This window comes from Amaranthus tricolor, chromosome 13 (assembly GCF_026212465.1).
Source record: "Amaranthus tricolor cultivar Red isolate AtriRed21 chromosome 13, ASM2621246v1, whole genome shotgun sequence".
NCBI lineage: Eukaryota > Viridiplantae > Streptophyta > Magnoliopsida > Caryophyllales > Amaranthaceae > Amaranthus > Amaranthus tricolor.
This window is the reverse complement of record NC_080059.1, coordinates 16,479,696-16,495,177: the sequence shown is the minus strand read 5'-3', so window position 1 is coordinate 16,495,177 and position 15,482 is coordinate 16,479,696. Positions and strand designations below refer to the sequence as shown.

Below are 15,482 nucleotides of genomic sequence, written 5' to 3'. Positions count from 1 at the left end.
GTATGGTATTCGGGGAGGCCCTTTTTGCCGCGCTCTCCCCGTGGGAAGGAGAGTCTCTTTTTCTTTTTCTCTCCTTCCCACTCTTCTTCCTCGATTCCCTCTTCTTAGAGGGAATTACCCTCTGAGAATCATCGGGAATATGGACTCTCTTTCTCTCCTCGAGGAGACGGAGAGCCTCCTCTTCGCTGGGCACTTCATCCAGCCCCTTCTTCATCGTTGCCGAGTCCTACAAGAGAAAAAGTTAGAAGAAATCGAAGAAATCTCACATATTTCGGAAAATATGTATGAATTTATACCTTTGGAGGAAGAGGTAGGGGTTTTTCCGCGGGCCGTTGGATGGCCCCTAGAACAAATCTCATAACACTGAATTTCTTCATAAGTTCTGGATTTTTTGCTCGTAAGTTTTCCTTGGCTATCCCTGAAAGATCAAGAGTTAGAAACAAGTTAACATACCATAGAAAAGGGAAGGAAGAAATCCGACGACTCTTACTCCGATCGATAGCCAAGCTGATGCCGAATGCTGAGAGGAGGTTCTCATTCTCCAACTCGGGACGACCCGGTATCTAGTTGAGTTGGACATTCATGGGTTTCCTCCCCAATTGAACGTCCATCTTCGCGTACTCTATGATCACCGCATCATTAAAAGAGCATTGCGGGATCCCATTATTAAAACCCGAAAGGTTGGGTTTGATGTCGAGTGAGGTCTTAATATTCCATCCTCCTGAATTGTATAAGTAGGCAAACTTTGTCCTATATCCCTTTTGGTTGTCAGGGAGGTCGTGAACTATCTTCAGTCCACGACGGTGGGTGAAAGTTATCCAGCCACAACCGTATGATTGGGAATTGCATAGGCGGGCTCTAAATATATACCTAAAGGCAGTAAGTGTTGGTTGTACGGCCAAAACTTTGCACAGGATTAAAAAAGCCACCATACAACCCGATGCGTTAGGATATAACTCAGGCACTGAGACGTTCAAAAAATCTAACACCTTCCTAAAAAATGGGTGAAGAGGAAACCTAACTCCTAACTCAAACGAAGGAAAATATACAGCTATACAGTGTGGGGAAGGAAACCTGACGGTGTCATAATTCCCCGGGGTAATAATATTGATGTCATCTTTCAAACCCCATTTTTGAGAGATGGCTTCCCGACGCTTGTCTAAGTCTCTCTTTGTTTGTAAATCTATGAAGTAGTTAAGGGGACCGCCGCTTGGAATGTAAAATGGAGGAGGAACCGGTGTTGCGCTCTCCCTTCCAGAGGATTTGGCTGATCCTTCGATGTTTTCCATATCTACATACAATAACCCTTCTAGGTCAGGATTTATTCACGACAAGTAATTGGGGAAGAAAGCAACGCTCACTTCCCAAGGAGCAGTTTCCATTATCTCCGGAGGGTATACAGGGGACACAGATGACTCATCCCCGGCCTTTATTGGTTCATAATGAGGGATGATTCTCACTGAACTACTATCGTCTGAATCATTCATTAGCAACCCCTCTTTATTAAAGCGTCTACATGCTACCAAAGGAATTTCCGTCGGGTTAGCCAAGTTAATGTCGAAGTTAGCTATTATCTCATGAGTAGCCGCGACATCCATATTAACAATAGTCATAAAATAGTAGGCGAAACTTGTGAAGGATAAGGGCTAATTTCATGAAATTAATTCAAAACTTTAAACATTCAAGAACACGAAGAACAATCTGAAGAACAGTTTGAAGAATAATTTGAAGAAATTCAAGAATTTGAAGAAAGATTGGAATACCTTGAAGAAATTTTGAAGATTTGTCAGAAGTTTGATGAAGTTCTGTCAGAATCCTTGAACATCTTCGAGAGATTTGTCAGAAATTTGAAGAATGGCTGAAAGTTGTCAGAGCGTTTCTCTCTACTTTCTCTTTCCAGCGATTTAAAGAATTAAAGGAATTAATGAAGGTTAGGTGAGAGGGAACTGTTCCAACCACCCTATTTATTGCAGCAATAAATTCTCAAACATCAAACCTAAAAACCCCTTGAACGAAAAGTGGAATCCCAAACTTAAACCAGGGAGTCGATAAGTCGGACCCCCAAGGAGGGGGCCAACATCAAAGATTTGTCTAAGTGTCCTTATCTATGTCCGTGAAGTCGACTAGTCGGACCCTCAATGAAGGGGAAATATTGGAAAATTTTCTAAGTATCAGATCTTGATTATGACTGGGGAGTCGATAAGTCGGACCCCCATGATGGGAGAAAATGTCAACAAATTCCCTAAGTTATTAAAATTCTCTTGAAGCCGTAGGGTCGATAAGTCGGACTCTGAATTATACATCAAGAAGAATGGAAATTATTACAAGTGTAAGGGATGTCCGTATGATCGATAAGTCGGACCCCCAGGTGCTCCCAGTTATGACGTAAAAATTCTAAGTATGGGAGAAATTCTTCCATTTTTCCGTATCATCCAAGGCACGGACTTACGTGATCTTTCTGCGTCCTGGAAGAAAAAGGGGGGCGTGTTAGAACGAAGAAAGTGATTCCAAGTCTTTTTGTCTTCCCGCAACATCGATAAGTCGGACTCCCTTAAGTCCCTCTGAAGAATAAAAATGTAAGTATAAAATTAAGCCGCGTCTTCAATACATTTGACTCAGTTAACTGGCGAGTCAATTCATTCATGCCGCGGTATTATACCTTCCTTTGATTCCACTGCTTATAGCACGACAACAAAGAGAAAGATAGATCAGACAAAACCGGCATCTTGTCCGTGGGGTCTATAAGTCGGACCCGCTTTGATGGTGATCTCGTTCAAAGATATCCAAGTCCCTGAAAATCCGTATGGTCGACAAGTTGGACCCCCCTTGGGGGCTACCTTGTTCCAAAATATTCTAAGTATTGAGGCTTCCGCGGCATCAATAAAGCGTGAACCAAGATCCAACCTCCGCATCTAATTTCCTGCTGCTAAATAATATAGATGGACAGAGATATTCCGCGGCATGTTTTAAGCCGCGGCTTGACTGACGATTATTTATTTTTCTTGAAGCATCTGCGGTTATTTTGGAAAGGCTATAACTTCTTCGTTACAACTCGGAATTCGGCATATGAACTGTCGATTTAAAGCTCGTAAGTTTAATTTTCGGATTCCGCCTAAAAATCTGCCAAGTGACGCTCACCGTTTCCGCACAAAGAAAGATACTTCGAGTCATCAGGGTAGCCTTTCTCATATCATTCTTCGTGCGTGGGGCTAAATGTCATGGTATTACCTACCTAACTTATTTATTTATTTAAATTATTAATGTCATTTTACCTTAATGACCTTTGGCCTTCTGGATTGACCTTGACTTTTAGTCAATGGGCCTTTCCTGGATTCTCCCATCTCTTCAATTGGCCCATAAACAAGTGACCCATACCAAACCCTAACTCCCTCCAGGGAATAACCTTCTGTTTGACCCAACTTCCCACTCTCCCTCATTGTTTTGTTATCCTTCTTCCATGGGTGACAACTGCCCACTACTCCCATGATCTTCAACCTCCTCTCTGAAGTAACTTCCTTCTTCACCATTATAAATAGGGACAACCATCAGAGAGGGGGGGATCATCTGAAAATAATCCTCTTAAGTATCCTTACTCCACTTCATTAGCCTACCCAAATTCCAGCAATATCAACCCCGACATCTTCCTGCATTCAATTTATAGTCATCTACTCAATAATCTCATATCAACGTTCTAACTTGAGCGTCGGAGGGGTTTCCCGGGAGATCACCCCCGGACAAGGCTAACTTGTTGTTTTGCAGGAATTCAAACCGCTTCCTTCCACGAATCGCCGCTTCTGATAACACTTCCACTTACAATATTTCAAGTGTTTTCCACTTCCTCGTTTCATAACCGAAACAATTATAATTAAGATCTTAGTTTTAGCCATCTGACTGCTTTTTCTCCTGGTCGATTCTTTGGTTGCTAAATAAAAATTTTTTTTTGTACTTTTACACAAATTCAATTTAATTAAGGTAAATTATTTCCCTTTAAATTAATGTTAAATAAAGTAATATTTTTTAGGGAAGAAGTAATACAGTAATGTTAAGTTTTTTTTATTTTATTTCATTTGGAAAAGAAAAGACTAAAAACTAAAAGTCAAAAACTCTAAAGTCAAGAGTCGATCATTTATGATTTTCTTAAGGACAGATTTACTTGACTTTGTATATATACATACCTCTTGAAAGTGGGTTCATATTGATTTAAGTACTTAAAATTTTATTTAATGTTTCATATGTAAATATTAATTATTTTCTTTAGTGGATGAAGCTATTTGCAAATATAATATTTTCAAGTGTCAATAATATGTTATTATTTCATGGCTGTAATCCTGGAAGTTAGTAGTGAATACTATACCACTTACCACACATGCACATTGGTTTAGCAGCTATTTTGGTTTTGCATCCATTTAATTAACTTTTCAACTATTCGGATAAACTCAGCTTTTACGTTTACATATCTTCTAAATCAACTTGGTTATCATTCTTCTATTTTATTCGATTAATAATGTTTTAATTACTGAAAAGGTCAACAAAGGTAAGTATCACTTTTTCTTGTTAAAGTCTTTATTTGATTTTCACCTAACCCTCTCAAACAGCCTATTATGTAATCAAAATAATTAAATACTCTCCTTTTCATTCTTAATATCACAATAAAATAAAAGGTTTAATTGTGACACAATATTTTTGACACTTCATCAAAATGTCACCATTCTTAAAGTATTAGTTTAATATTACTAATTATTTTCGTGATATTTGACAAATGTCATGATATTCATACCTTAAATGTTACAATTGGTACTATTTTTTGTAGTGTTTGCACTACTTTTTATTTTAGTTAGTCTCACTTATTTTGCATCATTTCTATTTTTTCATAATGGTCTCAATCTCTTTCTTTTAATCTCAATCACAAACTTATAACTTCTCATATTAACCACTTATTTCTATCATCTACTTATTTGTGTCTTAATTTCCAACTCAAATCTCATTTCCACTAAATTTCACCCGAAAAATATTAGACGCATTCTCGTAAGAAGGGAGGGAGTATAATAATAAATGTAAGCCTAGTTTCCTATGCTTTCAAGTATAGATAGACAAAGAAACTGCGGCCATTAAACCAACTAACCAAGTCTATCCAAAGTTTTTCAACTTCTACCTTCAAATCTTCAATATATATAATTGTATTATGAATCTATGTTCATTATCAACCAATACAATTCCATACTAAAAAGCTTTCTTCAATACATTACACAAACAAAAAAAATGGCAGAAACACCCAAGACCAAGATCTCTACATCATCACATGTTCGTTCTAACAGTTTTCCCACTACATCAAACTCTCTGCACTTGAGCTTCCACCAGGATTTGTTGCCCAACTTAATAACTATCTTGAAACATAAAGAATTTTCGACTCCTTCGACATCATTTGTATGTCGAAAATTGCGTGACATTAACGATTTGTACGAAAGCATCGACAACTCTATTAAATGCCATTCGATACATCAAGCTCTCTTGAACGAGACACATCGAAATGGTGTCGAAGAGATTCTAGAAGGATCTATCAACTTATTGGATGTTTGTTCATTCATTAAAGATAATGTTTTATCCTCGATGAAGGAATCAATTGTAGAGCTTCGATCTTACCTTCGAAGGAATAAAATTGGTGGTAACGAGAAATGTATTGATGCTTATTTGTTGTCGAGGAGGAAAATCCAAAAAATGGCTAACAAATATGGTAAAAATTTGCAAGCAATAAAGATGAATTTGAAGAATGGTGAAAATAGTACAATACATTGTTTGGACATGTTGAAAGATGTTGAAGCATTATGTTTGTCAAGTTTGGGGTTGGTTTTAGGTTGTTTTTTTGGTAAAAAGAATGATCAAAATGGTTGGTTCATAGAAACAATAGGAAAATTAATGACCCACAAAAATTTGTATTGGAACAAGTCATCACAAGGAAATCATGTTAATGAGCTAGAGAAGATAGATCCATTAATTTTCCAACTAGAAAACAATAAGAAATATTTAGATGTTAAATTAGTTCAAGATTTAGCAAAACAATTAGAACAATTGCAATTGGCCATAGGTGAGATTCAAGAATGCTTGGAGGCAATTTCAAGATGCCTAACTAAAATTAGGGTATCCCTTCTTAATATCCTTAGTCACTAATCATCCATATAAATTTTATAGCATTTATCATATTTCTCAATTGTTTAAATTTGCTTTGTATATATAGTTGGGAGTAACGTGAGTAAAAAAAAAAAATAATTGACAAAAAGAAAAATATGGATGAGATTATGATGACATATATGAAGGATTTTATTCAGTTATATTTGTTTCAACACGTATGCTTTTTCCTAGCATCTTCACAATAGCAGTCAATAAAGGGTGTCTTCAAAATAATCAGTTAACAAGGGTAGGGCTGCATACGGTTCGGTCTGGTCTGATTTGACAGAAAAATCAGACCAGACCAGAAATTCTGGTCTGAAAATTTTTCAGACTAGACCAGACCATGCCTCGGGAATTCTTGCATCTCTTAATTCTTATGCAGGCATCACAGTGAAGTATGGCAAACCAAAGCAATCAATTCACACTCCCCTTACCTTTCAACCTCTTCAAAGAGGATACCTCTGGTGCGCGTCCTTTTCGATTCCTGAATTACATGGCAAATCATGAGGCATTCGTCAAGGTAGTCAAGGAGGCGTAGAAGTCCCATAACAAGGGAGGCCCTATGGATCGTTTGTGGGCCAAGCTGCATGTAGCCAAGAGGAGCCTGAAAATCCTCCACAAGATGGAATTTGCGGGTATTTATAGTAAAATCAAGAGCTTAGAGATGAACCTTTATGATATTCAATCTAATATGAGGCTAAACCCTCTTCACACAGAGTTGTATAATCAGAAGAAAGACATTATCTGCAATCTTCGTTACTGGAGAGGTATTGAAAGATACGCTCTCCACTAATGGATTCATGCAACCATTTTTTCATGCAACCATGAAGGAGCGGCAAGCGAGTAATGGATTCATTTTTTTATATATTTGCATAACATATATGTAAACTTGTGGATGATTTTCATCTTTCTAACCAAAGTTTAATCGAAAATAACTTCTTTATTACTACAAAGGTAAGGTTAGATACATTCGACCTCCCAAACATCGCATCATCAACTAGATGGGAGCAACTCAATATCAAGGTTATGGCATCTTGTAGATTTATTAGCTTATAGATGGGAACTGAGATTGCAAGATGCTTGGCTTTGATGGTTAGGAGGAGTGCACCTTAAAGGGATTAGTTTTAAGTGATATATTAAAGAGCCGGAGAGACGAGAGCATCATTTTTGTTCATTAGTTTAATTGGTTTATAAAAGGGAACTTAGAAGTGCATGGTTAGCGGCTAAGAATGTTGTAAAATGAAGATACAATGAAGATAAAGTACTTGAATTGGTCGACATAGCATGTAAAAGAGCAAAATCACAACCCAAATCGACATCCTTCACAAACTCGCCCAGTTGCTGATCATTACCGCGCTGTACAAAATACATATTGCATATATGATGATAATGAGATGATTTACAATGTACAAATTGATCTCAAGATTAGGCCCTTCATGAACATTGATAGATAGGTTTGATAAAAGCACAAATTGAATGATAACTTATCGGTTTTTGGAATATGCAACAATGTGAAGCTCCAAAATTGTGTTGTATTATAAGTTTCAAATGTACATACTACAGCTAGAACAAATTATTTCAATGGAATTTAACACCAATTAATGGTACACTCTCAATTTATAGCAACCAACTCCTCTACTTCTCTATGGTACATCATCAAAATGCAAGAGTAATAATACATACAACCCATCATACACAGTCTGTACTATAAATACTAAAACAAACGATTCGGAACCAATAATGAAAGAATTGTACAGAGTTTGATACTCAACTTCCTTTTGCACTGCGTTGTCGTCTCTCTTCTAATTGAGCAGCCTCATTCAACATGTCAGCTGCATCTTTGTGCATATCTAGCTTTGATAGGGCCACTGACTGCATGTAGAAAGCTGTTGACCAATCTGGGTATACACATTGTGCTTGCATTGCATCTCGTAGAGCTGCATCAGCTTGATCCATGAACAGATAGCACAGACTTCGACGAGCATAAACAGTAGGAGAGATCATAGTTCCAACGTCTATGAACTGCCACAAGAAAGTTTTGGTGCAACGAATGTGTTGAGCAATGTGAGCAATTGTTACTATAATGGACTATATTGAAATGACTTATTAAATCATGTATACTGCTAACTATGTGAACATCAAGATGATGATTGCTACTAATGTTCAACCAGAAACAGTTTTTTGTTATCAATGACCCTTGCGTACATCCGACCTCCCAAACCCTACCTAGGTTAGAGCCACTTACAGTCAATTTGGTAATCGGCAACAAATGGTGAGAATGGGAATGATTTGTAGTGTAAATTTTCATGATATGTATTCCTTGGTAATGAAAATTTGATCACAGAAAAAATTCTTTGTTTACAATATTCTATTACCACCTGATATCACATTTTAAAATAGTAATGCATTAGAATGAATTTTTTGAAAAAAAATGAAATTGTTGAAGGAGAATAAACATTACCAGTAAACTTGTCAAAAGATATTTCTACCAAATTACACCTACTCCATTACCATTTCCACTATTTAGTACCATTTACCAAACGAACAGCTAATGGCATTAGGGTAATAGAATGTATGTACTCATCATAGATTATCAGCAACATAAACATAGATGATCCTTTTGATGTTAAAAATTAAGGATGAGCTGAGCTATACCCACGCTTAGTTAGAAAAACAACCCGATTAAATATTTTAGCCAGTCCAACTCAAGTTCATCGCAAATAGTTTCTTTCTGCTATGAATCCTATGGCTCAAGCTGTTAGCCATTGGTGGATCATATTCCTCGCGAATTCTGAAATTATCCATAAATATGGCTTGTTTTCAGCCTTCTTTTATGTTCTTACCGGAGAGGAATAGGGGTTTGTTTGCATACCTGTGAATAGCAGTCTATAGCTGTTTTAAAATCTTTATCACGGAATGCCAAGTCCCCACGTTTTCTTGCCTCCAGAATGTCTCTCATTTGCTGTGTCCATTCTTGGAAAGATAACTGAGCCAAAGCAAAAAACAAGTTAATGGCAACAAGGACGGACAAATTCAGATTCAGAGTAAATTGCAGATTATTTAGTTACCTCATTGGTCCCTTCATCATCTTTGTAATGTGTTGAAACCAATATTTGATGGATTGCAGTGAGGTCCAACCGAGAACAAGCATCTCCCATGGAAGAAAGTGGATGCTGAGGTGTAGCAGGTGCATCCTCAGGTTTTGGTATCCCCAACATCAAATAAGAAGGAACCTGAAACCAATATATAAATTAGTTCTTCTTCTCAAACACGGGCCACCACTCTTTTTCTCTCAAACAAGCATTGAAATAGTAGCAAATGAACACTTACATCGGCTTTGTTTTGCAGCGGAGCAAGTGTGGTAACAAGATCTTTGACATTTGGTCGTTCTCTCGGCTCATACTGCAAGCACTGCGAGGCAATATTAAAAACAACTGTAGCCTCTTCATTTGAGAAATTCCCTTCCAAATGTGAATCCATTAGAGAAAGAATGTTTTTGCCTCGTATCATGTCAAGAGCCTGTACAACACAAACAAACATTATATTAAAAAATCATATCATATCCGGTAAAACAGAGAAAATGAATACGCAAAAGTTAGAGAGTTCAAGAACTCACGTGACTAGGAGGGATATGCTTGCCACTGAGAAGGTCCAACAGAACTGTTCCAAAACTGAAGATTACACTTTCCGGGGTAACTCTTCCTGTATAAAACAAAAGAATGCTGTCAATTGCAGCCTTGCAGGTATTGGTCACATATATCATATTGCAACGTGTATATGGGCTTGTACGGCTAATGTTTACCTCAAAATGTAAACAACTCATACTAAGACCATTATAGAAGTTTCATTTCAATTGAAAATAAGATAAAGACACAAAACAAAAATGTTCATATGGTCCATAACAAGGGAGTAAGACATACGGAGTAGTTCACTCAATAGTGTGTCGTAATGGCTCCATTCAATTTTCAGATTTTTCATTTTTTAGCCTCATTTGGTCATTCTCATACCCTACTCCATTGCAACCTGGCAATTTTCTATCGGTGTGCTTGACAAGAAGAAATACTAATAAGGTGTCAATGTTTGCTCTATATGAAATCATTAAGCGTTTCCCATTTCCTTTAAAATTGATTATGTTTCACACGTATAATTAAAGTTACACTTAGAATGCAATTTATGTTCCATAATTTTTGAATGATTCCCATTTCCTGTAAAATCAATTATGTTCCATAGCTTAAAGTAATTGGGCTTCCATTTTTATCTTAATAGGCCCTTGATCAGTTGTGAAAGAAACTATATCTGTATAAAATTCATGATGAAGCCTGAAAATTAGGTCTGAAAAAAAATGTTGAGAAATTTTTTTAACATTGATAAAACTATTGGAAGATGAACAAAAATAGACACAGCTATCACCTATCATTTTCTTTAACGAAAATGTAATAAATGATGAGACCAATTATGGAATTTCTGAAAGAACCATAGGGAGAAGAAAAATAAAAGGCTACCATGAACCAGTAAGTGAAAAGAGTATTTCACAGCCAATATCATCTGGTGGTTTTTGTTAGCACACAAGCATCTAGTTAAATTCACAGATAATTGGGGGTGTTATCTATGTTAAACTTTCCATATCAATAGATACCATTTCGTAGATACTCAGGAGGTGTGTACGCAAGATTTGTGCTATAACTTTTTCCATCTCTGCTGTTCTTCATTAGACCAAAACAAGAAAGTCGTGGATCACCATTCTGCCAAAGATGCAAGTGGTTAAAAACCATAACTGACTTCATATCATAACTCGTAAAAGACCTTCAGGTTACAACAGATTAAGATGCGTACACAAATAGTGATGAAATGAAACAAGCAAAATCACCAACTCAAACATTATTTTAAACACGGAAACAAAATTTGAATGCTCTGATTGCTCTCAGAACCAAAGAGAAGCTACTTATATTTTCCCATTATTTTTTTGCAATTCAACCAATAGTATGTTCATATCGATAAGCTATTAATGATAATTGACTGAAATTACATTTATCAAATTATTAGGATCGTGAAATTGTAGCTTACCCCAATTTTATGGGATTAAGACTTTGACATTGTTGTTGTGATTAGGATAGTGAAATACGGCAAGCAGCATTTTCCTTCACGTAAACTATCTCAATACATTGATTTGACAAGCAAAGTAAGGATATGATATACGATCATACTTTTGTTAAATAAAATCTTGTTATGTATTACTCCTTTTGTGCCCATGAATTTGAAACATTTTCTATTTTTGTTTGTCTTATTAACTTTGCAACATTTCCTTCTATGGAAATGTCCCCAACACTTTATTCAATTCTCATTCATACATTTTCTCTTTATTTTGATATCATCCACACAATTTTAATATCCCCACTATTTTTTAATATTTGTGTCATTTCATGTTGCATATTCATGGGGACAAAAGAACTAGCGTAATACTAATACAAAATGAACAAGATAGAATACACAGTTTCTAATCACAAGAGACATATGTGGCATACTCGTTACGGGCTATAGAAAGAATTATGCAATACCTCATCAAAGAGAACCCTGTATGCATTTAAGTCGTGGTAAAGTGGACGGCCTTCAGTGCTGCAGTACTCAAGGGCTTCGGCAATATGCAAAGCTACTCTCAATCGCATTGCCCACTCAAGTGTTTGATTCTCCCCTACGATCACCACAATTTACACTTTTCCATCAACAAATGAAAAGCAGTATAACACTATCTCAATGAAAACAGAGTATGCTAAATTTTGAATTATAATCCAAATAGAGACAATCGCAAAGCTTTTGCCAGCCCTAATGAATCATGACAATATTTCATTGCCCAATGTCTTTAAGAGGTTCCTGCCTAGGGTGGGGTTCAGAGGGGTCGAATGTACGTAACCCTATCCTTGTAATATACTTGTGAGTGATAAAGGGGTTGTTTCCAATTGAAAATTTCTAGCCCTAACAAATGCACTCAAAAAATTGGACGTAACTCCAATAGATAAATTTCAGTCCTAAAATTTATTCTAACTTGTAACCCTGTCCAAGTGGCATTTGAGAAACATAATATCATTGTTGTAACCCAAATCAACAATATAAACAATGGTTCAAGAAATGATAAAGAAAAATTTTGACTCCCATAAATATAGTTCTAACGGCCCGTTTGGTTAGTAGTATTAAATGGTGGTTATGGAAATGATTTATAGTGTAAATTTTATCAAAGGTTCCATATCATTCCCATGGTAATGAAACATTGACCAGAAAAAAAAAATTGTTTACAAATTTCCATTACCACCTAATACCATCTCTCCCAATGGTAATGCATTGAAATGAATTTTATGAAGAAAATGAGATGATTAAAGTTGGACAAGCATGACCATCTAGGTAGCCAAGAGTTTTTTCTACCAAAATTACACTAGTTTTTCATTCTCATTACCACCATTTATTACCACCTACAAAACAGGCTCCAAGCAATACTATACCTAATTTTGTTATCCATAAAAACCAGTAAGTAGCAATCACAACTTTCTTTTTTTCCATGCCGCTAAAACATTCTTTTAAAGTTACCTAATTAGAACCCCACTATACCCAAACTTAAAAACCCAAATATAATAAGCAAATTGAAACAAAACTAGATACTCATTCTAATTTTGAGTTTTTGATTTCCTAACAGGGATCCAGAATATTTTCCATATTAATCACATGATAAGCAACCATAAACCACAATTACCAAAATTAAGCTCAACACAAATTTAAACTTGAAAAACTACCCAAAAAAGCATATACCCATTTGTAAAATGTAATTAGATAAAAGGAAAATGAACATTTATAACTAATCCTATTAGGAAATGCATTAAGTGAACATTTATAACATCATTCAACGCTTAACTTCATCAAAATTCAAAAATCTCAAAATCAATACCATATTAGGAAATGCATTAAATTAGCAAAAATTCCCTTACAGTGAAATAGATGTTTTGCAAGAGTATCATTAGGCATAAACTCAGCAACCAACAACCTCTCATCTCCATCACAACAATACCCTATCAAATTTGCCACCTTCTTATGCCTTAATTTCCCAACTCCTTTAGCTTCCTCCTACATTCAAAAAAATCAAATTCAACACAAAACCCACAAATTATTAAATGCTAATACAACCAACGACATTCCAAACAAAGAGGTTGCTTTTGGTAGCAAATACAAAAGAAGAATCAAATTCAACAGAAACCCACACATACTATAAATGCCAATACAACAAAAACATTTCATTACATGCTCCCTCATAGACGGAGTTATGGGGTATGGAGATTGAATGTATGCAATCTTACTAATTTTGGTAATGACACAAACAGTTTGTTTTTTATGACCTTTGGAAGAAAAAAAAATTCATCATTAAGTAAATTAACAACTGTTAAATACAAACAATACAAACAACATTCCATCGCCCAACGCCATTTTGTGTGGTTCCCATACAAGTGGGATCCGATTTTCACATTGGCAACTTTACCCTTGTTCCCAATAACAAAAACGATATTTACCAACCCAAAAACAAAAATCAGCGATGAAGTAATTAAGCAATTAAGGAATTACAGCGAACTGTTTAGGGTCAGGCCAAGCAAGCTTAGAAAACTTCTTAACAGCAATCAAGCGCCGATTCTGAAGGCGGCCACGGTACACAACATTGGGTGCTTTTTCACCACCTTCAGACACAATCAATTTAGAACTGAAATTATCAGTGGCAGTTTTAAGCTCCGACATAGAAAACTCGTGGAAATTCACAGACCCTCCATCGCCAGAACTAGCAGTAATACCAGTACCATTAGTATGATGAAGGGATTGTTTGGAATGACCTAGTTTAGATTGGAAACACCCCATTAAAACCCAGAATCAAAAATCAAAACAACCACACAAGGATTCAGATTAAGTAAAAGAAAACCAAGTTGAGGTTAGAATTGGTTGTGGGAAAATTAAAGGCGAGTTGACAAAGTTGTAGTGTTTGTATAAAGTATAGGAATTGGAGTCAATTGAGAGAGAAAAAAGGGAAGATCTGAGGATTGGTGGGAGAGAAATTGAGAAGAAAATTGGGCGAGACAAAGAAAGAGAGAGAAAAATGGTGTTGTTTTTCCTGGCACTTTCTTTTCGACGTCCAGCTTACACTATGCAACTTGTAAGTTGGTTTTGATTTTTTTTTTTTTTTTTTTTTTGTGTTTCTTATTATTGTATTGACATTTGACAATGGAAGGTAAATTTTTAAATGAAGTATTCTCGATCCTTTCTCCCTAACTAATGTTCCAAAATATTTGAAAAAAAAAATTAGGATATTATTATAGTTGGCAGGCCTTTTTATTTTATCGTCACCACTTATATGTTGAACTTTCAACATTTTTCCTGGTTACTTTTTAAACTATCAATCTCTAAGAACTCTCTAAAAACTCTCTCCGAACACTCATTGAACTAAAACAAACTAAAACTAAAAATCAAATTACTGTGGCACATGAAAATAGTCACCAAAATGATTCAGTAAGCATCGATAACGATCGTTAATTCAAAAAAAAATGCTTGTGTTAAAATTTGATATAAGTTTACTTTTTTGTCTATCACATAATTTCAATGATATATTATATGCCCAATTTCGATAACCGAGCGAGAAATGACGATCGTTTAAAGTTTATTTGTGCTAAAATTTGATACATGTTCAATCTTTTAGGTATAACTTTATATAGAAAAATCGTATTGATGCAAGTTTCGGTCATTAGAAACTAGACTTCGGGAGCTTTCCAACAACATATTATATGCGTAATTCTGACAAATGAGCGAGAAATGACAAACATTTAAAGTTTGCAGAAGTTTTTAAGATCTAGTCGCGCGCGACCGGACCGCAGTATGGTCGTGTAAAAAAACGAGCGACTCAACCGCAGTATGGTCACGTAAAACGCGCTACCGGACGCGGTATGGTCGCGTAAGATGCGCGACTCCACTACGGTCTGGTTGCGCGTTTTACGCGACCATATCGCATTTAGGTCGTGCACGACTGGATGTTAAAAATCATTGCAAACTTTAAACGGTCGTCATTTCTTGCTCGATTGTCAGAATTGGCCATATAATATGTCGTTGGAAATCTCTTGAAGTCTAGATTCTAATGACTCAAATCTTGAATTAAATCAATTTTTTTATAAGAAGTTAAGCCCAAAAGATTGAACATATATCAAATTTCAGCACAAGCAAATTTAAAACGATCATCATTTCTCGCTCGATTATCAGATATATAATATATCATTGGAAAGATATTAAAGTCTAGATTCTAATGC

General features: G+C 35.8%; 2 protein-coding genes across 2 annotated transcripts; one reads left to right on the top strand and one right to left on the bottom strand.

Moving 5' to 3' along the window:
* Positions 1-5,259: 5,259 nt before the first annotated feature.
* LOC130798867 (uncharacterized) lies at positions 5,260-6,672 on the top strand. Its single transcript, XM_057661964.1, has 2 exons — positions 5,260-6,082; positions 6,548-6,672. Exons 1-2 carry the CDS (start codon positions 5,260-5,262, stop codon positions 6,670-6,672), a joined length of 948 nt encoding a protein of 315 aa, XP_057517947.1.
* A 1,005-nt stretch (positions 6,673-7,677) lies between these two features.
* Positions 7,678-14,344, bottom strand: LOC130797432 (serine/threonine-protein kinase BSK1-like). The gene is made up of 9 exons (XM_057660009.1): positions 13,765-14,344; positions 13,137-13,272; positions 11,721-11,854; positions 10,802-10,907; positions 9,782-9,867; positions 9,496-9,684; positions 9,234-9,398; positions 9,038-9,151; positions 7,678-8,187 (listed from the first exon to the last, which is right to left on the bottom strand). Exons 1-9 carry the CDS (start codon positions 14,047-14,049, stop codon positions 7,933-7,935), a joined length of 1,470 nt encoding a protein of 489 aa, XP_057515992.1. The 5' UTR covers positions 14,050-14,344; the 3' UTR covers positions 7,678-7,932.
* Between the last annotated feature and the right edge of the window lie 1,138 nt (positions 14,345-15,482).

Bases quoted from the DNA above. Each gene is read 5' to 3' on its own strand.
- LOC130798867 (XM_057661964.1), top strand. From the start codon at position 5,260: ATGGCAGAAACACCCAAGACCAAGATCTCTACATCATCACATGTTCGT. The intron at 6,083-6,547 runs GTGAGATTCAAG...ATTCTTATGCAG, and splicing joins ACAATTGCAATTGGCCATAG to GCATCACAGTGAAGTATGGC.
- LOC130797432 (XM_057660009.1), bottom strand. From the start codon at position 14,049: ATGGGGTGTTTCCAATCTAAACTAGGTCATTCCAAACAATCCCTTCAT. The intron at 9,868-10,801 runs GTATCTATTGAT...TGTTTTATACAG, and splicing joins TCCTGAGTATCTACGAAATG to GAAGAGTTACCCCGGAAAGT. The intron at 8,188-9,037 runs GTATGCAAACAA...TTCTTGTGGCAG, and splicing joins CTATAGACTGCTATTCACAG to TTCATAGACGTTGGAACTAT.